This window comes from Balaenoptera acutorostrata, chromosome 7, assembly GCF_949987535.1.
Source record: "Balaenoptera acutorostrata chromosome 7, mBalAcu1.1, whole genome shotgun sequence".
In the NCBI taxonomy this organism is placed as follows: Eukaryota; Metazoa; Chordata; class Mammalia; order Artiodactyla; family Balaenopteridae; genus Balaenoptera; species Balaenoptera acutorostrata.
Window position 1 is genome coordinate 5,773,589 of NC_080070.1, and position 27,263 is coordinate 5,800,851.

Genomic DNA, 27,263 nt, shown 5'->3' on the forward strand with positions numbered 1-27,263 from the left:
AACTAGAGTTACTTTAGAAGTCTCTTATCTGTAAAATGAGGAGGTTGGATTGAATGAATGGTTCCAAACTTGTCTGGCCACCTGTATCACCTGGGGAACTTAAGAAATGCAGGTTCTGAGGCTCTACCTCAGACCCACTCAACAGAATCCTTAAGACCTGAGACTGTGTGTTCTCTGAGCTGCCCGGTGACCCTGCTCAGCCGGGTTTGAGAACTGTGGCCTGAGAGCCTCTCAGCTGACCGGGTGACTCAGACGTCCTGCCCAGCGTGTTGGGTCAGACTCCGGGGATGGAGACGGGGGACTGCCCAGACCAAGGGTCTTGAGCAAAGCCTTCCCATGGGAAACGGAGGCAGAAAGTTATCCAAAGTTCAGTGGAAAAGTTATGGGGACTCTTCAGGGATACTCTGCCCAGAGCCCCAGAGCAGACCACCACTGGGCTGGGACAGACCCAGGCCACACACGAGCCATGCCCAGGGTGGGCAGTCCAACTGTCCTCCTGAGCAAAGCAGAGTGCCTGCTTCTGTTGGCACCCAGGGAGACCCCAGCCCACGGAGGCCAGAGAAGTCTAGTTTCCCCTCGAGTAGAGTTCAAGCCCCCGAAAGTCCAGCTGCCACCGGACATGGGTGGTTCCTTAAAATCAAGAAGGACCTAGAAATCTACCATCGAGCCTCAGACCTCAGGTCAGGCCTGTGCCCCGGATTCACCAGGGTCTCAGGTTTGGGCCCAAATTTCCTGATGATGCAGCTTCCTATTTAGACGTGGAACTCACACTGCCTTTGTATTTCCCAGGCTCCCGTAGGTTACTCTGAAAGACACCACAGGGAGGAGCAAAGTGGAGATTTCCTTTCCTTCCAGAGTTCCACCTCAGGTTATTCCCGCCCCCACCCCCACCCACCGCCTTGGCTGTCCTGCCCTGCTGAGTCAGTTGGCAGCTCCAGGCTAAATTTCATCCCATCAGGCATCATGAATCATTCGGCGTGCTTGGTGGACACAGCGGTGAGCCTGTGGTCTGGGAATTCACAAAGAGGCGCAGGGACGCATCCGCGGGTGCCTGCACCTGTACCGTGATGGCGTGTCTGGAGTGTTGCAGACCTTCCTCCTGGACAGGGCCTGGCTCAGGCCAGCCACTCCTTGTCCTCGCCCCATCCTCCCCGGGCCTGAGTAATGGATGCTTGGACCGAGGCTGGTGAGGCCTCAGGGTGCTTCTTGTGACCCTAGAAGGGGATCTGCTGACCAGCTCTGGGGACCTGCCTCTGCACCTTTGGTCTCACTGACATCAGCCCTGGGTGGGGACACACTGGTGTCTGACGGACGTCAGCGGTGCACCTTTACACGAGGACCACTCTCCACAGGGCAGACCGGACCCCAGCATGTGCACACCCTGCTTGTCTTTCTTCTACTGCCCGGGGCCTTCTGTCCCTCCGAATGTCCCTCTCTGTGGCATGGTCCCTTAGCAGCAGGGGTCCCTGCCTCTCCCTGGCTGGGGCATTTTGTCTGACACACGCTGTCTGTATCACCATCCTCCCATGACCCTCGTCACCATCCCTCCAAAGTTAGGAACAATACCCACCCCCCCCTCCATCTCTGTGATGCGTAGTTAGTTGTTTTAAAAGCCGCATGTTAAGCAAACCCCCATCCAGGGTAAATTGAAAATTTGTTCTTCTCACTCCGTGCTCTTGGAACAATGGTCAGCAAGGACGTTTAAGATCAGGAACAAAATGAATTTTTTCTTTTTTTTTTTCTGAGCACCGGGTTTTCCCAGTGAGTTTTGTTTGGGCAGACCTGGGGACGGGGAGGCCCTGCATCTAAAAGAAGGTGTTGGGCCTCTTGGTGGTGAAGCGTGGCTTGTGCTGGCGACGGAGGACCCGGTGGGGCAGTGGGAATTTGATCCTGGAGTCGTGGAACTGCTTGACTGCTGGTCGGTGGCACTTGCTGGCTGCGATCTCCTCCACCTTCATGATCTGGATCGAGTGGGCCCGGGCACGGTGCCGGGAGCCCATGTCTCGGTCTGCAGGGATCAGGAGGGGGGCACTTGGGGAACGAGTGGCCACAGCATCTGGTCCCAGCAGGTACTGGCTACCAAGTGTGTAGAACCTCCAAACTCACTTTGAGGGGCACAGCTGCAGCCCCCCAAAGGCGACAAGACCCACTTGCTGTTAGCACCTCTGTTTAAACCGCTGTTACAAGAAACAGCAGTTCTTGGGTTTAGGTGCTTGGAAAATGAATTTTTTCATTTTGGTTTTTCTTCCTTGGTATTTCAGACCCAGCCTTGTTAGTCTTGTTAGCCAAGTGCTAACATGCATGAGAAAGGCTGGTGCTGCCCAAGGAAGAGGTGGGGGGTGGGGGGAGAGCACATGCAGGTGCACACCACACGGCCATCTCGTCTACCCGGTTTATTTTTACAAAACGGGGTTGGCTAGTTAGTGGTGAGACTAGGCCTGGACCTTGAGGCTCCTGAAATGCAGGCCTGTCCTCTGCATCCCTCTGCTGGCCCCTGTTGGCTCGCTTTCTTCCCGTGGCACCGCTGTTCTCCTTTCTCCCCTGCTCTCCAGACGCAGCCCACGCCAGCACAGCCTGGCCCTGTGAAGTCACCAGCTCATGGCTCCCTGGTGTCTGGAGCCGCTGGCCTGGTGTCTGGCGTGGCTGCCAGGAGTCGTTTCTGTTCACTCGCTGAGCCTATTCACGGGCCCTGGCTGCGGCCTCGGGAGACTCGGAGGCATTGTTCACTCTCAGAGGCTGACAGCAGCGCTAACAGAGACCTCAAAGGGCAGGGGAAGCGGGGAGAGCCTTCTCGGAAGAACAGGACAGGGGAACCTGTCTGTCCTTCTCGGTTCTGTTGCCACAGCTCCGTGCTGTCTGGGCCCATGGGAAAGTTGTCTCAATCAGACGTACACCCTTTTCATTCTCCAGAGTTGAGGCCCAGCTCTTCCGGGTGTGTCCGTGGGACGTTCCCGCCCCTCCAGCCCCTTCTCTGCATGCCCCCGGTTTTGGCCTTACAGGCGTTTCACTCTTGGAGCTCATTGAGTGCTGCTGGTGGTGTTGGTGCTGGTTTTGCTTTTGTCCCATTTCCTCCAGCCAGACTGAAAGGTGGGACTTGTCTGCTGCATCTTGACCTGGCCCATAGCAGCTGGCCAATCAGACACATGGTTCTCCTGAGAGACTGAGTTTGGGAGTTTATCCTACAGTTAGGAAATCAATTGGGACTGCAGCCTTGACTGCAGCCTCATGAAAGACTCCAACCCCAAACCATCCAACTAAGCTGCTCCCAAATTCCTGACACACTGAAACTGTGTGAATTAATAAACATTTATTGTTGTTTTAAGTAAAAAAAAAAACAAAAAAAAGCAACAAAACAAAAAGAAAGAAACTGGTCTCTTTAAAAGGAATGGGGGGACTTCCCTGGTGGCGCAGTGGTTGGGAATCCACCTGCCAACGCAGGGTACACGGGTTCAAGCCCTGGTCCGGGAAGATCCCACATGCCGCGGAGCAACTAAGCCTGTGCACCACAACTACTGAGCCTGCGTGCCACAACCACTGAAGCCGGGGCACCTAGAGCCCGTGCACCGCAACGAAGAGTAGCCCCCGCTCGCCGCAACTAGAGAAAGCCCGTGTGCAGCAATGAAGACCCAACGCAGCCAAAAATAAATAAATAAATAAATAAATAAATAAATAACAATCAAACAAACAAAAAAGTAGGTTAAAAGTAATGGAGGATTGTGTCAGCATTGCCCCATTTTTCCCTTTATTGTGACACCAATATTCAAAAAAAGAAAAAAGATTTCTGTATATCGTGCTTACCTGGCCCCCTTTCCTTTCATAAGACAGTTTTCCCCCCACTGGTAAAGTGGCATAAGTATGAGCACAAGTCCCCTCTCTGGTGAAAGTGTCTCTACTCTTTCTGCCTGGCACGGAAGAGAAAACATCTTTGAAGGCACCCATCCTCGCCCCGCCAACGCTGCCCCGCCACCGCGGGGAGCCCCCCTCTCCCTCCTGCGTCCCCTCCCGTCCTTCAGCAACACCAACGTCCCTCCAGGCACCCATGCTTCCCTCCTCTTGGCCTGTGAAACCACACTTTCTGGAAGGGTGATTCACGCACCCAAAGTGTGATTCTAAGTCTTTGTGTTCTTTCTCTGGGCGATATTCCAGTTTAATCACGGCAAAAACAGTCTAGAATTTGGATCCGGCTGTGACGTCTGCCATTCACTCACTAAAGTGAATGGATCCGTAATTTTTCTAAGCCCCAGTTTCTTCACCTGTGAAGTGGGGTCATAAACATGCCTGCTTTTTCTCTCGGGGCCGGGGGGTGGGAGCTGCTAGGAGCAAACAGAGCAAGAGTGTGTCCCAGCGCTTTGTAACCAGTAAGATGGTATCATAAGACTCCACCCTCTTAGAGATGTTTCGGGTTTCAGTGCAAAGAGGGGGCGAGTTTTTGGTTCTAGGAAAGTTCTTTCCCCGTACCCGAAGCTACACACGTTCCTAATCCACACAGCATTTTACCTGTCCCCTCCTCCCCCCCTCCCCCCCCCCCACCATGGTCCAGGGTACCATCCTGTTTCCCAGCAGGAATCACCTGCGCTGGGAAGGGAGGACAGAGGAAGCAGGAGGCCAGGTGGAAAGGTGGATGCATCTCTTGAACTTGGAAAGATTTCCATGAGAGGAGCTTCCTTGAGGGGTGTGGAGTTCCATTTGGTTCCACCAGAAACAGACTGTTCCCACCACCGGCTGGAAAGCCCGGCATCTTCTCCTCATCCTGGGCAGCTCCCCGAGGCTGTGTGTGTCTAGGGCGCGTGTTCTGCATCCAGCCGTCCCTCTTGCCCTCTGTGGGGACTGAGTCAGGATCGTCCTGGTGCTTGTGTGGGATGAGTCCCGGGGGACACAGAAGCTGCCGTCTGGGCTTTAAGGAGCCCTCTTAGGTAGCAAGCTGCTTCGTCCATTACAGTCTCTTTAATTCTTCGCACTTGAGAAACTAACATTCTGTCACAAGAGCTAGCCAGGAGTTCCACCAGCTCTGAAAGTCCCCCCACAGTGGCCACTGGGCTTCGTCCTGAAGACTGTCCTATGTGGGACAGCATCCTCCAGAGAGAAGGGGAAATGGGGAGAGTTGAGGGGGAGAGCCTGGGGGGAAGCAGGCCCTGTCCTCCGTCTGGCCGGAGCCGGCTGGGCGCCAGGATCAGGGTGCAGGCGCTTCCAGACCGTGTTAGTCGGCCTCTTGCCTCAACAGCAGAAGAGTGGCTGAAATAAGTGATTTTCTGAATAACAAATACATCATTCGTATGATATTATACATCATATCAAAAAGTAGCAAAGGGCCCACGATGATCCTCCTCCCTGCCGGTCGTTCCCATCACCGGATGCAGCCCGTGTTCCCAGATCCTCCCAGACACTCTGGGCAAATGCAGACAGTGGGACGCAGGTGCACAGGTTCTTCCCCGTCTGTGAAGCTCTGAATGGACCCTTCTGTGCAGACGGCTCCGCGGTTTGCTTCCTTCCCTTACCCCTCCATCTGGGAGGTGAGAAGGACGGTGGGGCTTGCTGTGCTCCGTAGGGAAGAAGGCTGCGGGCGTGCGGTGATGTATGTAACCTCTTCCTACCGAAGAGCATCTGTGTCTCAGGCTCTGCCTTGAAGCCCCAGGGAGGTGGATGACCCCAGACACTGGCTGGTTAGTGCTGACACAAGTACGTCTGCGGCCCGAATGCCCGGTAGCAGAACGGCTGGGGAAGAACTTGTGTTTGTAGTCGTGAGAGATGCTGCCGAAATGACCCCTCCGAGGCACTGATTTCCTCTGGCCTCGGAAAACTCCCCCGCGGGCCTGGAGCCGGGTCGCCGCCAGATGGGGACGGGTCTAGACTGAGCCCTGCGAGACAGAGTAGGGTCCACCCTGGTGCTTCTTGCTGCTGGCTGCGGGTGCAGAGATCCCTGGGGCTGCTTGTCCTTTATGTGAAGAACTCAGGCCCCCGAGGGGCTCCGCCTGAGGGGTCCCTGCGGGTTGTCAGGATGTGGTCAGTGGCACAGGCTTTTGAGCCTAAAAGGCCCCCACCCAGTCCTGCTCTGTTTCCCCCTCTGTTCGGTCTCCAGCACAAACCCCGGAATGCAGGGAACACCCCAAAGAAAGCACAGGAAGGGCCTCTGTGTCCAGTGGCCCAGGCGAGAGTTGGGAGCAGGGACCGTGACATTTCCCGCTGGGCCGTGGCACCTGCGCGGGCTGTCACGGGAGCCAGTGAAGGCCACGCCACCACCCCTGGGGCCTGAGGCCCGCGAGGTGCCCGTCCACAAACAGAGCAGCCCGAGGGCTTCCTTCTCCTTCTCCCATCCGGCACAGCCCCCTGAGAGGCTCGGACCCTCCCCAGCCTGGCCCGTGGCCTCACTCCTGCTCTGTGGGTATCACCCACAGCCTGGCCTGCCCGCCAGAGCACCTGCATCTCCCCCTGCAGAGCTGCTGGACCACCAGATCTCCAGCTGCTCGGGGTCCCCAGTCTCCGTCCTCCCCTCCTCACTCCTCCAGCCCCATCTCCAAATGGGCCTTGCTTCTCAAGACCTTTGGGGTAAACTTTTTTCCAAAAAGTTTTGGAAACTTAGGGGCCTTTGCTCTTAGGGGCCTTTCACGTCGTAAGTCTGGAGACCTTCAAAACCGTGGTGACAGCATTCTACCTCCTGCTTTCACCTGGAGCTCCTCCCAGGTCAGCCTGGGGCCCGGGCGGCAGGGATCCCCACTTGGCGTGGTTCTGTGGGATAAGGGGTCCCTGGAAAATGGCACTCCTCCTTTACCGGGTTACTCTCCCAGTGCTTCTGCCTGGGAAACATGGGAGGGAAGATTCCAACTGAGCTTGAGCCTTGGCCCTGCCCCCTTCTCTTTCTCTGCCTGTTGTGGGCCGGCATTGACCAAGCACCTGCCCCTCACCCAGGACAGCTCTGGGCCGATGATGCATTTGGGGGCGTGGGGGAGGGGCGGGTAGCAGGGAGAGAATTCCATACTTTACATTTGGTTTGGTGTGAAGCAGCTCGTTGTTCACTGGTAGCGCTCAGTACAAAGTGTGCTGAGTTCAGGGGTGGGAGGCTCATAGGGCCGCAGAGTCAGCAGGAGGGAGATGGGATGAGTTAGGCGGCCGCTCTGGGTGGTGAGGATGGAAGCAGAAGAGCGAACGTGTGTGCACAGCGATGGCATGAGAGGAGCAGCACAGAGAAAGAGCCCCAGGCTCGCGGCTCGTAGGCTGACCAGTCTTTGTCAAGGTCAGAAGGAGCGAGAGGATGGCCCTTGGACCATGTCTACTGATGTCTTTGCTTTGGCTTGCATGATTAAATATTTTTAAATAACCAATTCAAAATAAAAATTTTATTCAGTTACCTATAAATGTGAGAGATCAGACTCAAATCCAGAGTCTGATCTTAGAAAACAAATCAATATCAGGCAACATTATTGTATTCATTTCCTAGAGCTGCCGTAACAAAGTACCACAAACTGGGTGGCATTAAATGACAGAAGTTTTTTCTCTCACGGTTCCAGAGGCTGGAAGTCTGAAACCAAGGTGTCAGAAGGGCCACGCTCTCTCTGAGACTCTGGATAGAATCCCTCCTTGCCTCTTCTAGCTTCTTTTTGCCTTCTTCCAGTTTTGTTGAGAAATAATTGATACGCATCTCTGTATACGATTAAGGCATACAGCATGATACTTTGATTTGCGTGTATTGTGAAATGATGATCACAGTGGGTCGGCTAACATCCCACATCTCTATAGAAACAGTAAAAAGAAAAGAAAAAGGAAAAGAACTTTTCTCCTTGTGACGAGAGCTCAGGATTTACTTTCTTAACAACTGTCCTGTATATCATACAGCAGTGTTGACTACAGTCATCATTTTGTACGTGACATCCCTGGTACTTATTTATCTTATAACTGGAAATTTGTACCTTTTGATTACCTTCCTCCACTCTTCTAGCTTCTTTATTATTTTATTTATTTATTTATTTTTGGCTGTGTTGGGTCCTCGGTTCGTGCGAGGGCTTTCTCCAGTTGCGGCAAGCGGGGGACACTCTTCATCGCGGTGCGGGGACCGCTCTTCATCGCGGTGCGCGGGCCTTTCACTATCGCGGCCCCTCCCGCTGCGGGGCACAGGCTCCAGATGCGCAGGCTCAGCAGCTGTGGCTCACGGGCCCAGCCGCTCCGCGGCATGTGGGATCCTCCCAGACCAGGGCTCGAACCCGTGTCCCCTGCATTAGCAGGCAGACTCTCAACCACTGCGCCACCAGGGAAGCCCCACTCTTCTAGCTTCTGATGGTCGCCAGCAGCGCTTGGTCTTCCTTGACTCATAGAGGCGTCACTCTGATCTCTGCCTCTGTCATCACATGACCTTCTCCTCTGTGTGTGTGTGTGTCAGTGTGTGTGTGTGTGTCTGTGTGTGTCTATGTCTTCTCCTCTTACAAGGACACTACACATAGGGTTAAGAGCCCAAACTACTCCAGTATAATCTCAGCTTGATTCCATCTGCAAAGACCTTATTTCCAAATACGGTCACATTCATAGATACCGGAGGTTAAGACTTTAACATATCTCTCTGGGGGTGGGGGAACACCATTCAGCTCGTAACAATGATCTTATGGTGCAGTCAGCTAGGTGTGAGTGAGATAGGCCCCCGGGATTGTACCAACCCTGTCGAAGTGGACGGCCTCTCACTCTGGCAGATTCCTGTCCCCAGCCTCCTCGCAGGTCCTTGGTCACCGCTCCCCACCCGCTTCCTCCTGGCTCCTATCCATCTAAGCCTTCACTCTGCAAGGCCCCTTCCTTCCCGAAGCCGCCCCCAGCATTCATCTTCATGGTGATTCTCACTACTGCACACTCACAGTGACCATCTTCACGTGGCACATTTTCACAATAACAGCGTGTCCCGTCTGGTCCTCGGTGTATGTTGTCAGGTGACTTCTGCAGCCCTGACCTTTGTCTCTGCTGAATACTTCATGAACTTCCTCATGTCTCATCTCGAGTAATACGGGTTCCACTCCGCGTGCTCTTGGCACCATACTTTGTAGGGGAGGAGGGGAGATCCAATGGTCTTGGACTCAGTGGCGGAAAATAACATCCGAAGTGTGTGTGTAAGAAGTCTTTCACCCCGACAGCTTCTGAACTGTTGGAGCGGCCCCTTCACGGCAAGGGGACTCTGCCCACGACTCAAGTCGGATGACGAGGGGATTTCTGGGCACAGCTGATTCTAAGGGATTACAAGTCATTGTCTACTAGCTTGTCCCCAGTATTCAGAATTTAATCTTTTATATCCCTGCCGTTTGAGATTTTTGGCCCTTGTAGATGGAAGCCCCTTTCCCTGTGTCAGGCAGATTTCTAACGGCCCTGTGTGGTTTCCTCCTCAACTTCAGGCCTCTCTTCCTCTCCATCAACACCCACCCAAGTGGCCAAGCAGCACACGTTTCCTCTCGAATCCTATAAGCATGAGCCTGAGCGACTGGAAAATCGCATCTATGCCTCCTCTTCCCCTCCGGACACAGGCCAGAGGTTCTGCCCGTCCTCCTTCCAGAGTTCAGCCAGGCCTCCGTCAGCATCGCCAACACACCATTCTCCCTCCAAATCTGTAAGTCTGGGCCTTCTCCTGGGGGCCGGGCCGCCAGGTATGGGAGGGAGGGCAGAGTCTGTATACAGCTGAAGCTAAAGCTGTGCACTCCTGACTGACATTTTTGGTACATTTTATCATGAATCACAAACTGAGCAAAAAATGACGAGGGCACAGTAGGCAAATGGAAACCAAACGAATGGTAACATCTGGAACCTGATCAGAAAAAGCTTTCTGCTCTCTTAGCTTCTTTTTAAAAATCAGTCATTAAAAGCTTTCTTTGAATTTATCTTGATTGGGATACTAAAGTAAAAAGTCATAGGCAAAGCCAAAAAATTGGTTTTTGTAGAAATTTTATTCTAGATTTTAAAGATTTAAAGTCTGACGTCATTTGACTTGGGAAGCATTCTTGGAAAGGTGAACCTTTCAAAGCAGAGTGGGATGGTGAAACAGGTGTCTTTGCATCCTTCGGAGGATTGGGACTCGGGGGTATGGATGGAAGAAGCTGGCTTAGCACCAGCGCTTAAACACTCTACATTTCAACACCGTGGGCCCTACGTGTGGGGACCACCATCACTGCCTCCTAGTTCATGTTGGCTACCACAGACACTCAGTATCATTCCTGTGCCCAGCAAGGATACGAAGACCGTATCGCTAGAGTCTATCCATATGGATGTAACTATTTTATTCAGCTGTGGTATTAGTTTCCTGCAGCTGCCGTAACAAAGGGGCACAAACTGGGGGGATTAAAACAACAGGAGGCTATTGTCTCACGGTTCTGGAGGCTGGAAGGCTGCAATCAAGGTTTCGGCAGGACCACATTCCCTCTGCAATCTCTGAGGGGGAAGAGGCTATTTCCTGGCCTCTCCCAGCTTCCGGTAGCCCCAGGATTTTCTTGGATTGTGGCAGCGTCACTCCAGTCTCCACCTCCATCTTCACATGGCTGTCTTCCCTCTGTCTCTGTTTGTGTCCAGCTTTAAACTCTTTTGAGAACACCAGTCATGTTGGAATGAGGGCCCAACCTAACTCAGTACGACCACTTCTTGATGACCTCTGCAAAGACCTGATTTCCAAATAAGGTCGCATTCACAGGTATCAGTGGTCAGGAGCTCAGCGTAGCTTTTTGGGGGACACCATCCAACCATAAGAGTTGCTACCTTTGGGAAGAAAGAAGATGTGTTCGTCATGCAGAGAACCTACTATGACTCTTCTCCTTGTTCGTCTGATGATTATTTTATTAGATGTAAGCTTAGCAGAGTATTGTTTTAAGTGCTGAGGAATAAAATGCAAGGTGTTGTCTCCGCCCTCTAGGGCTTAACAGTCTCACTGGGAACAGAATAGCACTCAGATAAAACAGTTAAATAAAAGCGGAAAGTAGGTTGGGTGGGGATCAGGAGTGAAACATAGTCCAGACTGCAGGGGATGGGAAAGGGAAAGTACTGTTGTCTGATAAGGGCAAGGAAGCCTTGGGTGATTGTAGGGTCTAAGTAAGGGGAGAGGGGAGGGGAGGGCCTCCTGGAAAAGAAAATTAGCCATGGCTTGGGGTGGGAAGGAGTGTGACCTGTAGCAGGGGGTAGGAGCTGGGGGCGGGGGGCTGTCTCTGGGAGGTGGGCATCTGGCAGAGATTGGGAACAAAAGGACCGCTCACTAGAGACGTGGAGAGATGCAGGTCTTGGCCGCTTCGAGCTAAGGGCCCAGGAGGAAGGTCATCCGTGTTCTTGGGTATGAATGAGAAAAGATCTAGAGGTTTCTGTTCTCCCGGGCATTTAGCAAAGAGACTTGGTCATAGAGATAAAATAACAAATATATCCAAAAAAGGAGTGATGCGGCAACCCAAAGATGATCAAAACGCAGGAAGCCACTACTCCCCTCGGGCTGGAGGGACGTGTCGGGAGCCCATCAGGTGGGAGGTGGAACCAGTGTGTCTGCCTGGCAGGAGCTGGAACCGCAGAGGAGAAGCAGCCACTGGCCAGAGATGCCATGCGAGGCAGAGGGGTAGGACGTCTGGCATCTCCACTGCTTCCTGCCTTCCACCTTGTGCCAAACCTGCCGAGAGGCCAGTGGGCCAGGAGGTCTGGGACAGAAACCCTGGGGGAGGAGGGAGGAGACCGGAGGAGGGAGCCAAGAGGGAAGCGACCGGCCGAGAGGTCTCAAGTCTCAAAATGTTGGCTTCTTCTCATGGACCAGGGATAACTGACAGGGTAGCCCATGTAAGAAGAGACACTGCATGGAAGAGGAGACGGTTATTTCAACTTCAGATCATTTGAAGTGATGGTGCAGACTCAGACACAGGGTTTTTCCGTGATTGCAGAAGTTCTGTGCTCGGGACAACCTCTCCCAGTTTAAGTGAGAGAGAATCCAGAGGGCGTTCTAGGTTTGCCCTCTGTGCCCTGCCCCCACCCCGACTGTGACTAGAAAGTGGTATTCTTAACTGTTCATACCGCACAACTATGGAGCTCTTGGTGAAAGCCAGCGAGCCTGGGCCCTTCCAGGCTTTCTGAGGCGGTTCTGGGGCCAGGGAGGAGGGGTTCTCGGCTGTATCCCGTACTCAGCTGTGGGCATGGACCCTGTGCCCTGGTCAGAGCCTGCGATTCCACAAACAGACTGAGGGAACTGATAGCACCGTGAAGTTTCAACAACCGTCCAAATGTCATGGATGGATAAACATGATGGACACATACAGTGGAATATTATTCAGCCTTGAAAAGGAAGGAAATCCTGACGGATGCTACAACATGGATGAACCTTGAGGACGTTATGCTAAGTGAAATAAGCCAGTCTTAAAAGGACAAATGTCGTATGATTCCACTTATAGGAGGTCCCTAGAGCCGTCAGATTCATAGAGACAGAAAGCAGAATGGTGGTTACCAGGGTCTGGATGGGGAGAAATGGGGAGTCAGTGTTTAATGGGGACAGAGTTTCAGTTTGGGAAGATGAAAAAAGTTCTGAAGATGATGGTGGTGATGGTTGCACAACCATATGAATGTACTTGATACCACTGAATTGTACTCTTAAAAATGGTTAAAATGACGAATTTTATGTTAAGTATATTTTACCACAGTTTTTTTTCATAATTTAGGAGGCCACAGTTATTTGGACTCCATATACCTTATTGTCCATGATCATTTTACAAAGTTCGCCTTGTACAATCTATTAAGAGGTGCTTCTAGGCAAATTGGTAAAATAAGTGACAAGGGGATGGTAGCTGTCTATTTTAGAAACTATGTTCAAAATTTATTTTAAGACCCATTTAGCAGCACATATGTACAAAACAATTAATGCACTTAGTTTTACCTATATATAGGTTGTAAATACAATTTTAGAAAACCCTACACATCTATGTACAGCAGTTAATGATAGTAAATCTCTATAGTCTCAAAATATATCATTATGCCCATTATACCTTCACATAATATGTATTCTAATATACTATTAATGCTGATTGAGCAATCCTCTAATTATTATGAATTAGAGACACTTTTGGTTGTATCCTTTTACCACATTTTTTTAAATGATCCAGTCAACACTGCAATGTTTATATAGTTTGAGCTTCAGAAAATCAAAATCAAATCAGAATCAAAATCAAATCAGAAAATCAAAACCAAAACACTTATGTTTTGAAATGATCTGTTTCAAAATTGGAAGACAGTGTTCCCACTGGCTACAGACATTAAACAGGGGCCTTCATCATGTGTAAGTTTTATCACACAAGGCCTCCAGGAGCTTCTTCTGCATGTTGGTCACAGCCTCTGCAGCTGTAGTTAGGCCCAGGTCTCTGCTTTCAGCAGCCCTTGGCAGCAGGGCTGGTGATGGATTCAAGTTCATTTAAGTGTTTCTTTCTAATTGGATTATGTTGACTGTCCTTATGTGCTAAGTTCCTTAAGAGTTTAGCTGATTTCATGCATTCCGTTACTGGCATAATCTTTATAGAGGAATGTGAGTTGCTTAAAGACGTCTATCAGCCTGAAAATATTTAGATATAATTCATCTCTGCCTTTTGGAATAAAAAGATGCTCTCTGTGAACATTGACCGTGAAGATCACTTTTATAAACTTTGTTCCCATGAATTTTATTCAAAAATTGGAAAGGGGATGAGGGTAATGAATTAGTCTTTAGTAGACAGCACTCATTTTATCATTTATTTACTCAGCAAATATTTATGAAGCAACCGCTGGGTGCCAGACACCGTGCTCGGAAAGGCTGATGGGATGACAAGTACGTAAGCGGCTCTTATGAGGCAGGGACAGTGTTCATTTTGTTCGCCATTTATTAACAGCACATCATGCAGGGGAGGGGTGCGGTAAATAGCTGAGGACTCACTGAACAAAGGAAGGAGCTCCTGTCTATTGGGGGGCCACAAACAGGGAAGTCGTCATAATAGAATATTCGATAGAGCCTGTGTAGTTCTCAAGGGAGAAAATCTCCAGTCCAGTGTGAGCACAAACGCCAGTCCCAGGGCTTCCCAGGTGGCACAGAGGTTAGGGATCCGCCTGCCAATGCAGGGGCCATGGGTTCGAGCCCTGGTCCGGGAAGATCCCACACACCGCGGAGCAACTAAGCCCGTGCGCCACAACTACTGAGCCTGCGCTCTAGAGCCCGCGAGCCACAACTACTGAGCCTGCGTGCCACAGCTACTGAGCCTACACTCTAGGGCCCATGAACCACAACTACTGAGCCTGCGCTCTGGAGCCCACGAGCCACAACTACTGAGCCCGCGTGCCACGACTACTAAAGCCCGCGCACCCAGAGCCTGTGCTCCGCAACAGGAGAAGCCCTGCAGTGAGAAGCCTGCGCAGCACAATGAAGAGTAGGCCCTGCTCGCCGCATCTAAGAAAGCCTGCGCGCAGCAACAAAGACCCAGCACAGCCAAAAATTAATTAATTAATTAATTAATTTTTTAAAAAACCAATCCCAGAGGAAGGAAGTGGACATTTTTTGCAGCAGCAGCAGAGAGCAATAATCAGCTCTGCATTTTAGGATGATCCCTCTAGTGGGTGTGGAAATTAGATTGGATTCGGGTACAGCAGGGGCTCAGATGAGATGCAGTGTGAAATGATCTGGGCCTGGTGGCAGCTGACAGTGGAAAGAAGGGGGCTGGTGTTAAAACGTAGAGAGCTGTTTAAGAGGTCGAATTGAAAGGAACTGGGGATGTAGTGATTGATTAGTTGAGGGCAGAAAAGAGAAGAATCAAGGACGATTCCGAAGGTTTTGCCTTGGGAAGCTGGATGGGTGGTAGTTGCACTTGCCAGGATAGGGAACAGAAGGGAAGCAGGAGCAGGCTGTGTGCGTGTGCATGTGTGTATGTGAGCCCATGGGGGTGTGTATAAGTGGGCACATGTGTGTGTTGGCTGGTGACGGTACAACAGGTGCCCGTGGGATAATTAAGTGGAGGTGTCCAAAGGGCAACTGGATATGTGAGTCTGGAGCTAAAAATTAAGACTTTAAATTTGTTTGTTTGTTTATATTTATTTTTTTGACCACACCACGCGGCTTGCAGCATCTCAGTTCCCCAACCAGGGACTGAACCCAGGCCACAGCAGTGAAAGCCTGGAATCCTAACCACTAGGCCACCAGGGAACTCCCCTGGAAATTCAGATTTTTAAATCATCAGAATGTAGAAGGTAATTTATGCCATGATAGTAGATGAAATAATCCGGAGAGATGTATGGTAGTTGAGAAGAAAGCCAGAAAAACGTGGGCATTTGAAGGACAAAGGATAGGGATTCTGAACTGCCTGGAAAGTAGGCAGAAAACCAGGCAAACACGGTATCACAGAAGCACAAGGACTGTGTTTCGTTGTGTTTCACGCCTTTGGAGGGCGTGAGCAGTGACGTTCCTGGCCATGGAACGTAAGGACTGAGGTCATCGGTAACCTTGGCAGGAATACTTTCAATGGCACGGTCAAGAGCAGAAACCATGTGATGTGGGGTGAATGATTAAGAGGTGAAGATGTGGAGGTCTCTAGTGTAGATGACTCTTTCCAGAATCCTGACTTCGAGGGGGAAGAGATGGGGCTGTAGCTGGAAGAATGGAGGTGATGGTTTGTTCCCATAAGGATTTAAACACTGACAGGGCAAGAGTTAGTAGGAAGGGAACAGTTAAAGGTAGAAGGGGAAAAGCAAGCATTACATCTGGACTTGTAAAGGAAATGGGTGAGTTTTCTTAGGAGGTGGGAGCACACAGTGAGCGTATTTGTCTGGAACCAATGGAAGAATCATCTTCCATGGGGTCGAAAACTTGATGTGAAGGTATTAAAACGATCAGTACTTATCCCGTTTCCTTTCTACAGCAGTCACGCCCATCTCCCCCTCGTTTTCTTCTAGGAGTTTCACTCTTGACCTGTGTCTTCAATCAGAGTACCTAGAAGCAGAGCCTGAGACGGGGTTTCAATGCACGTTTGTTTATTTATTATGGTGTGCTCTCAGAAGAAAGCTCTAAGGAGCAAGGGAAGGGAAGAAGCAAAGCAAAGGTGTGGTTTCAGATGAGATTTAGCCTCAGCCTTTTGACAGGGGAGTTCTGGAGTGTAAACTGCACCAGAATTTGCTCTGCCTCGAGGCAAGGAAACTGGGCTTTTTTTTCTTTTTTTAAAAAATTTATTTTTGGCTGCATTGGGTCTTTGTTGCTGCGCCCGTACTTTCTCTAGTTGTGAGCGGGGCTACTCTTCGTTGCGGGCTTCTCATTGCGGTGGCTTCTCTTGTTGCGGAGCACAGGCTCTAGGTGCACGGGCTTCAGTAGTTGTGGCTCGCGGGCTCTAGAGCGCAGGCTCAGTCGTTGTGGCATATAGGCTCAGTAGTTGTGGCACGTGGGCTCTAGAGCACAGGCTCAGTAGTTGTGGCACACGGGCTTAGTTGCTCCGCAGCATGTGGGATCTTCCCGGACCAGGGCTCGAACCCGTGTTCCCCGTATTAGCAGGCGGACTCTTAACCTCTGCGCCACCAGGGAAGCCCCCGAAACTGGGCTTTTGTGTCTTCATAGGGCAGCACCCTTAGCTATGGGATGCCCAGGATGAGGGAAATGTACCTGCAGCTGGGATGGGGCCTGTCACCCAAGGACAGTCCTATAAGGAGGTTGCATGTTTGGGCCATTAGCAGCAGCCCCTGTAGCAGCTTGGTGTCCCAAAACTAGTCACAGGGAACCTAAGACACCTGCTGCAGCCTGGAGTCTCCATTCTCCTCTTCTCTTGCCAGCTCGATTCCTGTAAGCAACAGGGGTAGGTCCTGTATCCGTTTTTCTGTTGCTGAATAACAAACCTCCCCCCGGTTCAGGACAACAGCCTTTTATTTAACTCACCCTTCTGTGGGTCGGCGGTTTGGGTTGGGCATTCTTCTTGGCTCAGCTGTGCTAACTCACACATCTGTGGCCACTTAGCAGGTCACCTGGGGACTGGCTGCACCAGAACAGCTTGCCTCTGTTCCATGTGCTCTCCTCCTGCGACCGGCTAGCCTGGACGCGCTCTCATGACCGTGACGGGCTCCACGAGACAGGGTGCTCCACACCCGGCTTCTTGAGGCTGGGCTCAGAACCGCCCCTCTGTCGCTCCTCCATCCTGGGTAGAATCTGTGTCCTCGCCCCTTGGATCTGGGTTGGGCTTATGACTTGCTTTGGCCCACAGAACGAAATGGAAGTGACAGTCACATTGCAGAGGGCATGGACACAGGGAGATGGGGAGGATGCGGGCCAGTTTTGAAATCTACCTCCTGTCTTATCACTTGATTCCAGCAGCTGGGTCTGCAGTTGAACACACAATGTGCTCGAGTCTAGAGGTTCGTTTATCTATATTTAAGGAGTCTACTTTAGATGGCTAACCTCTCCGAGAGTAACTTCCTGTTAAGCAGACTGTTGCAGTTTGTGTTCCCCAAGCAATAGAGAATCTAAGGTAGATATTAGTGTGCAGGATGTTTATTAGGAAGTGCTCTTAGGATCAACACCTGTGGGAGGAGGGAAGGAGGTAAGAAGGACAGAGGGAGAAGTTGCGGTGTGGTGCAGTCTCAACAAAGTCCTCTGCAGACCACAGGGAGCTCCTCAGAGTGGCCCCAAGTTGGGCCAAAGGAGCCAGACCTTTATACCATCACCACCAGTCATTAGATGACAGCTGTCCTAGAAGGGACTTGACCCTGGGCAAGGCAGCTCTCTTCAGCCAAGGGCCATCCTAGCTGATAGTTGAGGGTCACCAGTTGGCAGATTCCCAACAGCTGGAGGAAAATCCTTCATTGTTGAAAAGGGATCAGAGTAGTACAGGTGACCCTTGAACACCACAGGTTTGAACTGCATGGGTCCACTTCTATGCAGATTTTTGTCAACAGTAAATACTGCAGTACTGCACAATCTGAGGTTGGTTGAATCCTTGGATACATGACCACAGATACAGAGGAACCATGTATATGTAGAGCTGACTGTAAGTTACACTGGATTTTCCACTGCGTGAAAGGTCAGCACCCCTAACCCTCACATTGTTAAGGGTCAACTGTACATCACAGCCTCTAATACATGGACTTATTCTCTATTTTTCCAATTTATGATACCAAGATTCTGATGGGTGAAAATAAGGGCTATCATATTTCTCCTTATGACATAGCTAATATGTAATTGAACTGAAGAAAAAGGTTCAGGATGGTTGGTTGGGACTGAGTTAAAAAGGTTTCATTAGGCCCAGGGGGAGAGGAACTAAAGCCCCAAGCCAACAACCATCACCAGCATCCCAGCCGTAGGAGTGAGCCACCACAGAAGTGGATCATCCAGCCCCAATCAAGCCTTCAGATGAGACCACAGCCCCAGCCCAAACCCGACTAGACACCTGGCAAGAGATCCTGCATCAGGACCACCCGCCAAGCTGCTCATGAACCCCTGATCCACAGAAACCATTAAGACATAACGTATTAGCCTGCTGGGACTGCCATAACAAAATATCACAGACTGGGTGACTTAAACAACAGAAATTTATTTCTCACAGTTCTGGGGGCCAGAAGTCCAAGATCAAGGTGTTGACAGGTTTGGTTTCTCCTGAGGGCTCTCTCCTTGGATGCAGGTGACTGCCATCTCTCTTGTGTCCTCACCTGGCCTTTCCTCCAAGCACACACATCCCTGGTGTCTCTTCCTCCTCTTACAAAGACACCAGTTTTATTGGATTAGGGCCCCACCCTTGTGACTTCATTTGACCTTAATTACTTCTTTCTCTTTTTTTTTTTTATTTTTGGCTGCATTGGGTCTTCGTTGCTGCGCAAGGGCTTTCTCTAGTTGCGGCAAATGGGGACTACTCTTCGTTGTGGAGCACAGGCTCTAGGCGTGTGGGCTCAGTAGTTGTGGCGCACAGGCTCAGTAGTTGTGGTTCACGGGCTCTAGAGCGCAGGCTCAGTAGTTGTGGTGCACAGGCTTAGTTGCTCCATGGCATGTGGGATCTTCCCAGACCAGGGCTCGAACCCGTGTCCCCTGCATTGGCAGGCAGATTCTTAACCACTGCACCACCAGGGAAGTCCCCTTAATTACTTCTTTAAAGATCCTGTCTCCAAATACAATCCCATTGAGGGTTAGGGCTTCAACATATGAATTTGGGGGGCTGGGGGGGGAAACAATTCAGTCCATAACAGATAATAAAGTATTATTGTTGTCTTAAGCCCCTGAGTTTTGGGGTGATCTGCTATGTATCAAAAGATAACTGATACTTGTTTGATCCTGTATGTGGGGAAGCAACAATTCAGTGGAGTCAGGTATAGATAATAAACTCAGGAACTTTGGGTTCTTTTTAAAAACTGACCATCTTGTCCCTGAATCAATCTCTAAGATCCCTAGTTTTCCTAGTATGAATATTTGGAAAGAAATCAGTAACCAATTTTCAAGATTGCTATTTGGAATAATTAACCCCTTTTTTAAGATGGAAAAGCCATTTTTAAAAATATTTATTTATTTATTTGGTAGCGCCAGGTCTTAGTTGCAGCTCGCGGGCTCCTTCATTGCAGCATGTGAGCTCCTTAGTTGTGGCTCTAGGGCTCCTTAGTTGCAGCACACGGGCTCCTTAGTTGTGGCATGCAAACTCTTAGTTATAGCATGCATGTGGGATCTAGTTCCCTGACCAGGGATCAAACCCGGGCCCCCTGCATTGGGAGTGTGGAGTCTTATCCACTGCGCCACCAGGGAAGTCCCAGAAAAGCCCTTTAAAAATCTAAAAATATTTCAAATCACTTGACATTAAGAAGTAGTTAAAATTTTTCTATGCACTATTTTGTTTTATATTCCTGTCTACCATTTAAAATATCAGGTTATATAACCTAATAAGGTCTTGACGTTAAGACTATCTGCCCAGAAATGGCAAACTAGCAGTTTCATCATCTGTTACTCACAACAGATTAGATACTTTAAAAATAGTTTGAAAAAATTCACATTGTATTAAGGAGTAGGAGCTACAGAGAGAACTGATTCAAGATAGGATTGGTTATCATGACAGCTGGAACTCAGACAAGTGCTGCCTGTGTGTTGGAGAGGCTGGCAGAGAAAGTATATTCTCCTAGCTGTCCAGAAAAGGTATTAGAATTAGCATTCCTCCTGTGTCCCTGCAGTGTTGGTGTCCTGACTTGATGAGCAGAAAGAAGGCGGAGCCCGAATAAGAGAGATGTACTTGGCTGAGAGCTTGGCCCATTTTCTGGGCAGTGGTCTGGGTCTGTGGGATTCTCATTTACTCTGTTCCCCAGGGTAGCTGAGCTCCAAGGAGAGGATGTTGGGTCTTTTTACCTCAACATTTTTTTAACGCTTGATAAATGCCCTGCTTCTGTCACCTCCCCAAGGACCCAAGAAGGAACTCATTCCTTCAACAGTTATTTCCCAAGACCCTATCGTTTGCCTGGCACTGAGTACTCAAAGATGGCTGAGATGATTCCTGCCCTCAAGAGTCTCCCAGTGAGAAGTAAGTCCTGCAGAATCAGGACCCTGAGCTAAAGCATTGGAGGAGCACCTCCCACCTCTTCCCTCATGGGTCACAACCTAACAGATGGGGGATTGGTTTCGAAAGACTCACAGGTCCCACGGCTGTGCCCTTGGCAGTGTTGTGATCGCAGAGATACAAGTGTGGGGTAAAAAAATGTAAATCTCCAGTGGTGGATTATTTTGCGGTCTTGGATGATGGAGCCAACCCTTCCCGTGGTTAAATCTGCCATCACGACAGTGGCCGCCTTAGGATTCATCTTGAAATTTCCCCCTGGAGGAGCAACCCCGCCTTCACCTGGCAGAAGCAGTGGTTAAAATGTTGGTGTCACACAGAGTTGGGATGTACGCCGGAGTTTATAGCGAGGCTATACAAATAGTATCTCTCCCAGGAGGCAGAATCCATCACGATCACCTGTTTCTCTCATTTGTGCTGGTGTGAAGGGCGTCACCTAAATAAGTAACAGGCCAAACGTATCTCTGCTGAAAAAAGTGTCTCAATCACCGAATTCTCTAAGCTAGGGGCAGAAGCCAGCTTGCAGAGGGTGGCTGAGTGGGTGTGAGATGACAGAGGATGGACAGAGAACGTGGACAACTTTATCAAGAAGTTTGGCATGAAGACGAGCTGTGAGCAAGGGCTGTAGCTGGAGGGGGGTCCAGAAGGGCATTTCTTTTGAAAGACGGGCGTGTCTTGAGCATGTGAATATGCTGGCGAAAGGAGTTACAAGTTCCTGAACCTTTGAGGCCTCTCTCCCCATGCCTCTGTTTGAAAGGAAGATAGTGTTTACTTCACAGGATAGTGATAAGGATCAAATGAAATAATCTGTGTAAAGTTACCCAAGGGCTCCTGAGCTAGGCTTGAATTGAATTGAATTGAATTGAATTGAATTGAACCAAGGCAATTGGGTTCCAAAACCCATGTTCTTGCTCTGGTTTTTCACTACCTCTTGAGAAGTCCCAGATTCTCAGCCTATCCATTGCACACTGACTCAGCATCTTAGCCCATATCCCTAATTCAGGGCTTTGCACACTCTGGCCCATGGGCCAAAGCTGGCCCATTGTTTTTGTCATTAAAGTTTTATTAATATGTGGCCACAATTATTCATTTATACACGTTCTTTAGCTGCTTTCATGCTACAACAGCAGACGTGAGTAGTTGCAACAGAGACTGGGTGGCCTTCAAAGCCTAAAATATTTACTACCTGGCCTTTTTTCAGGAAAAAAAAAAACAAAAACAAAAGCCAGCTTCTGACTAATCTGTCCCCGAGCTTCCCTTTACTACCTCCCAATTAGTTGCTAAGACATCCTGTGCAAAGTGGCAGAATGAGACTTGTCCTCAGAAAGGCAAGAAACAGGCTGTAGAGCTTTGCCCCCACCAAATGCATGGGGCATATCCCACTGGGGAGGGCAAGTGGGTTAGTCACTAGTCCCGCCCGCAAGAGGCCCAGGAATCAGAATGGCCGAAAAGATGGCAAACTGGCAAATAGTCCTATAGAGCTAGGACTGAAGGATTTGCATTCTCTTCCCCCTCAGAGTGTTATATAACTGGATGCAATCTGCTTTTGGACTGGACTGGGGACATTTGGAATAATATGAGTTTAGGTGGAAGGGCCCTTGTTCTTCCCCTTAATCTCCTTGAGTCAGGAAAGGATGCAAATTTGATGCAGGCAGCACAGATGAGCATCATAAACTTCATTGGCCGCCCTGGCAGTGGTTTTCAGAGGAATGCGTTGGTCAGACTTGCATTTTAATAGAAGGATACCTCCAGTGACGAACTGGAGGTTGGACTTCACGGAGGGAAGATAAGCAAGCCAACCAGAAAGTCTTAGAATAATCCAGTGAGAGATGACAGAGCACTGAATTATGGCCACAGGAGTGGAGATTTGGAGGAAGGGGATTAATTATAAAAGAATCTGAGGTAGAATAGGCTAGCCTCAGTGATGCCCAGATAAGTGGCATGTGGAAGGAGGGGTCTAGGGTGACTCTCCAGTTTCTGGCATGAAAGGATGGATGGCTTTGTCATCAAATTAGGAAGGGGAAGTAGATCTGGGGATGAAAGACAAGTTCCATTTGGGGCACACTTTCTTTGATTCTTTTGGGACACCAAATAGAGGTTATCAAGAGCCTGGATATATAGTCTGGAGTGGAGAAGCAGAGGTTAGAAAAATGATCTTTGTGCGTTTCATTTACCATTTATTAAATCAAAGAAATCAAGACTCTGAACACCTTTACCTGTATCACTGCTGGCGCCGGGAAGAAAACATAGTTTCATCTTATAAGGGACACTTTACTAACACTGTTGTATGAAAATGCATTTTAGGGGCTGAACGTTCAATGGTGGAAAAATTACTGTACCTAATCATGCATTCAAGATGGGCTTGTCTTGATTTGCATTTAGATGGGAATTCCTTTAGCTCAGAACCAGGATTGTCCCCTAACTCGCAGCACTTAGAAAAGCATTAACTTTAGCTGGTGAAGTATCGTTGGTACAACAGTGACACAGCCATAACACCAGTATTAATAGTGTTCCCTTAATGACTCAGTAGAAATTAGCTGCTGGAGTGGTGGAAAAGTTTAGATGCTTTCCTTGGCATCTCTCTGAGAATGGAGTGCCTGCCCTGTTAATGAATGACGCCCAAATTCTGCAGCAGGGCTGGAGTAAACCTGTTTCAAGGGGGTGTGTGTTGTAACATTTTTTCCACTGTTTCTTTTTTTTTTTTGGCCTCGCTGCGTGCACTGCATGTGGGATCTTAGTTCCCCGAGCAGGGATGGAACCCGCGCCCCCTGCAGTGGAAGCGCAGAGTCTTAACCACTGGATCACCAGGGAGGTCCCTCCACTATTTTTGAGACTTAGCGTGGAAACCTAAACCAATGTTATTTTGAGTCCTGAGTAAGACCGACATCTCATCTTGAGCATGATTAAAGCAGATGTATATTTTATTCAGAAAAAGGGAAATTGAAGCAAGTAGTTCAGTAAAAAGCCCTCTAAGGCAGGGGTCCCCAGCCCCCAGTACTGCTCCGAGGCCTGTTAGAAACCGGGCGGCACCGCAGGAGGTGAGCGGCGGGCGATTGAGTGAAGCTTCATCTGCAGCTTCCCATCGCTCGCTTTCATCACCGCCTGAACCACCACCCCTCCCCCACCCCATCCCTGGAAAAATTGTCCTCCATGAAACCGGTCCCTGGTACCAAAAAAGTTGGGGATCACTGCTCTAAGGAACTACAGAGAGGAGATTCTACTATGATTTCTACAACTCTGCCAATGTTTCCCTCTCCACACACTGTCTCAAAAGCAAATTAAGAGTCCCTTGCTTATAATGTGTTCTTTCACAAATTGGTAATGCTATTCAGTGATCTTGGTTTAGCCTGATTAAGCCATTCCATTTACTTTCTTTGCCTTTAATTTTAAAAATTAGATGCATCTGGAGAAGTATTTCATGCTCTCTTAAAAATAGCATTCCTCTAAGATGAAAAGTTCTGGAGGTCGGTTGCACAACAATGTAAATGTACTTGACACTACGAACTGTGTGCTTAAAAATGGTTAAGAAGGGAAATTTTATGTTAGGTGTCATTTGCTACCATTAGGATAATTTTTAAAAAAATCATTCCTCTAATGATATAAAGAGAAGCATAAAGAGGAGAATAAAAACTTCCTGTAGTTCTACCACTTCGAGATGGTTAAATTGTGGGGTAGCGCTCTTTGCTTGGCCTTTGTTGTTCCTTTATACACAGATATAGAAATAGACATATCAGAAATGTAGACAATGGAATAAACTGTTTAGCAACTTAGGTTTTCACTTAATATTATAATGAGGCCCCTGTCTTCAATTTATATATTTTGGTTGTTAGGAGAATGTCATTTTTAAAAGTCTCCTGTTCATAAAACTTGGTGGTTACACAGCATTAACTAACTTTATACTATTCAAATTATAAAGCACACTGCCGGGTCTAATACAGTAAACAACAAATATCACATATAGCCTGGAGCATGTGTATAACATACCAAAGCCGTTGGATAGAGACCATGTTGGTATTTGCATACAAAATAGTGCAATTTCAATAGATATACTCACTAATGATCAGATTCTTTTAAGACACTGAGTATACACCATACTTTGGTACCTGGAGGTCAGAAGGGTTTTCAGCTGTTTGCCTGCCCACGACTCAGCTGCCAGTTTGAGGGGTCAGGTGAGCAGGGGAATGAAAGGAACAAGTTTTACCTTAAGGTCTGTCCTCATTCCTGGACTTGAATCTGACCTTCCACTTTTATTATGTCTGGCAATTAAGACTGGTTTGGGGGATCCCCAAATACCAATTCATGTGCATCACCCATGCTTCATACACTAGGATTGGGTCATGATATCAATATGGTTTATTCTTTTCCACAATGTAAGAATGAATTGCAGAAATAATTTCCCACTAGCTATGTTTGATGTGTTGGAACATAGCTAGTGGAAAATATCTACTTAATTCATTCAGGATTTTTCCTAGGATGCCCCCCACCAGGCTGTATGCAGCACTTCATGCTGAAATAATCAAAGAAATGATCTTCAAAATAGAGGCTTGGTCTTAGTGGTTCAAGACCGCGTCTCCTTCCTGCTGTCAGGACACAGTTCCACAGATGGGGCTGTGTTTTCACTCTGCCTGTCCACTTGCTCAATCTTACAAACAGGCGATTAAAGAAAAAGTCTGTTTCCCACTCGGCATAAACTGTAGACCGCATTCACCGTGTGCATTCGGTTTGTAAACACCTCGTCAGTGACCGTGCAAGGACCCCTATGTTAAGCTATCTGTGTGATGTGAGAGGAAAGCCTTAAAGTCAGCATAAATACTCAATCCATTGCCTTTTTATAAGGTGGTAAAAGCAAATATAAAGGCTTTTAGAGCCAGCGGCTCCAGGCATTTAGCATGTCATCAGCATTTAGCTTGCTGGCCTGACTTAAATGGAAGGGTGTACACATCACGGCCTCTCCTGAACAAAGCAAAGCCATTTTTAATTTATTTTTCTGAGAATCAGAGAGAAGGCAGAGACAGAACTAGAGCTGGGAATATATTGCCTGGATAAAATAAACTCAGACAGTAAAAGGAGGTCTATTCAAAACAAAATTAGAGATAAAGAGACCGCTTTAAAAAAACCCCACCAAGACCAACGCGAGAAGATCAAGTTGTATTTACAAATATACTTGGTTGAGCGCATAGAATAAGGTCAAATTTTATTTCCAGTCAAACAGCGCTATAACAGGTTGGTTTGGACCCTGGGTGATTTGCTGGGTCACCAAATCCCTTCACTACTTAAAGAGTCAAGCGGGGCCTTCATGCAGCTCATTATGGAACCAGAAACTCTATAACCGTTCATTCTATTGCATTCTCTTCCCCTCCAGTCTTATTGAATTAACTTCTGAATTGGCTTAGAAGGTTAGCAGCAGTTATTAGGAGAGTCAGTGCCTTATTTCCAGCTTGGTCCTTTGATACAAAAGGGCAGCCGTCGAAATAATATAAACCAGCTCCTTATTCGTCTGCACCGGAAAGGACTTTGATGGAATGATTATAACACACACTGTTTTAGATGCTTAGTGATGCTAGCTGTGGGTTAGTTAAAAAGCATCTTATCACATGTTCCTCATTGACTCTGTCCAAGATATTGGCATTCCTTTACTCAGATCCTTATAAGTGGATCTGATCCTTCCAAGATTTATGCTTAGCTAAATATATTGTTGGACTAAAGATACTTGCATATGAAATGAACTTTTTTTCTCATTGTCATGTAGCATATTTTGTATTATCCTCTGTTTTAAACTTCTAGTTATTTCCAATTTTTCTTGGTTCATCAGACAACATATTTATATTTCTCTGTGGTCATGACAAACAATGATGTACTTATAATTTTTTAAACTTAACCACAAAAATGAAGCACAATATAGTACTACTAAGAATTTAAGTTTAGCCTGAGTTTTCAGTCATTATAGTTTATTCACTGAAAAAAATCCCAGGGCTTAAAAAGCACATTATCCTTGGCATATTGCTGTTAACCAGATTTATAAAGTTGGGTTCTCTGTCAGACCATTTTTATAAAGTTGGGTTTGTCTGTCTGAGCATATCACAGAGAACTGGCAGGCTGTATTTTCATCACATTTGGGTAGTATGTTTGAGATGGTCTGACTTGAAGTACAGGCTGTATGGGGATGTGATAATCATTTTTTGAGCTCTTGCTAAATGCTGGTAGAAGTGCTTTATGTGTAGTTAACTCACGTATTCCTTACGACCCTATGAGGCGGGTACAGCTATGATCCCCATTTTACAGATGAGGACACTGAGGCACAGACAGCTTCGTGGTTGTGGGACCCATGCAGTCACACATTCTGGGTTTAATGCCCTGTTGTCATAGTCTTGAAATTCTTAATTATTGAGCCAAGGGCCCCTTGCTTTTCTTTTGCGCTGGGCCTGGCAAACAGTGTAGCCAGTGCTGGAGTTATTTTGGATTTTTTTTTTAAAGATTTTTTTTTTTTTCTGATGTGGACCATTTTTAAAGTCCTTATTGAATTTGTTACAATATTGCTTCTGCTTTATGTTTTGGTTTTTTGGCCTGGAGGCATGTGGGATCTTAGCTCCCTGACCAGGGAATGAATCTGCACCCCCTGCTTTGGAAGGCGAAGTGTTAACCACTGGATCGCCAGGGAAGTCCCAGTGCTGGAGTTTAAAACCATGTTCAAGTGCGGGAGCCAAGCTTAGGCCCCGGTGGCCTGCTCCAGGATGCACACTCCTGGCCCTTGCTAGCCCGCTTCTCAGAGTAGGTTCTGGTCCAGGA

The 27,263-nt window shown here is 48.5% G+C and overlaps 1 protein-coding gene and 1 non-coding gene across 12 annotated transcripts in view; one reads left to right on the forward strand and one right to left on the reverse strand.

Moving 5' to 3' along the window:
- The window catches only part of PRKAG2 (protein kinase AMP-activated non-catalytic subunit gamma 2), a 284,819-nt gene that overhangs the window by 164,768 nt on the left and 92,788 nt on the right, over positions 1-27,263 (forward strand). For 7 of the 11 annotated variants that reach the window (XM_007165414.3, XM_007165415.3, XM_007165417.3 and 4 more), the window contains one exon: positions 9,360-9,571. The exons of 3 other annotated variants lie outside the window; for them this stretch is intronic. In XM_007165414.3, the coding sequence (XP_007165476.1) occupies positions 9,360-9,571 (212 nt within the window). Of the gene's footprint in view, positions 1-9,359; positions 9,572-27,263 lie in introns of those variants that run through there. One more of the 11 variants, XM_007165424.3, reaches the window with a different exon arrangement.
- On the reverse strand, positions 2,084-2,216 carry LOC114237711 (small nucleolar RNA SNORA68). The gene has a single exon (XR_003623223.1). It is a non-coding gene; the product is annotated as a small nucleolar RNA SNORA68 (small nucleolar RNA).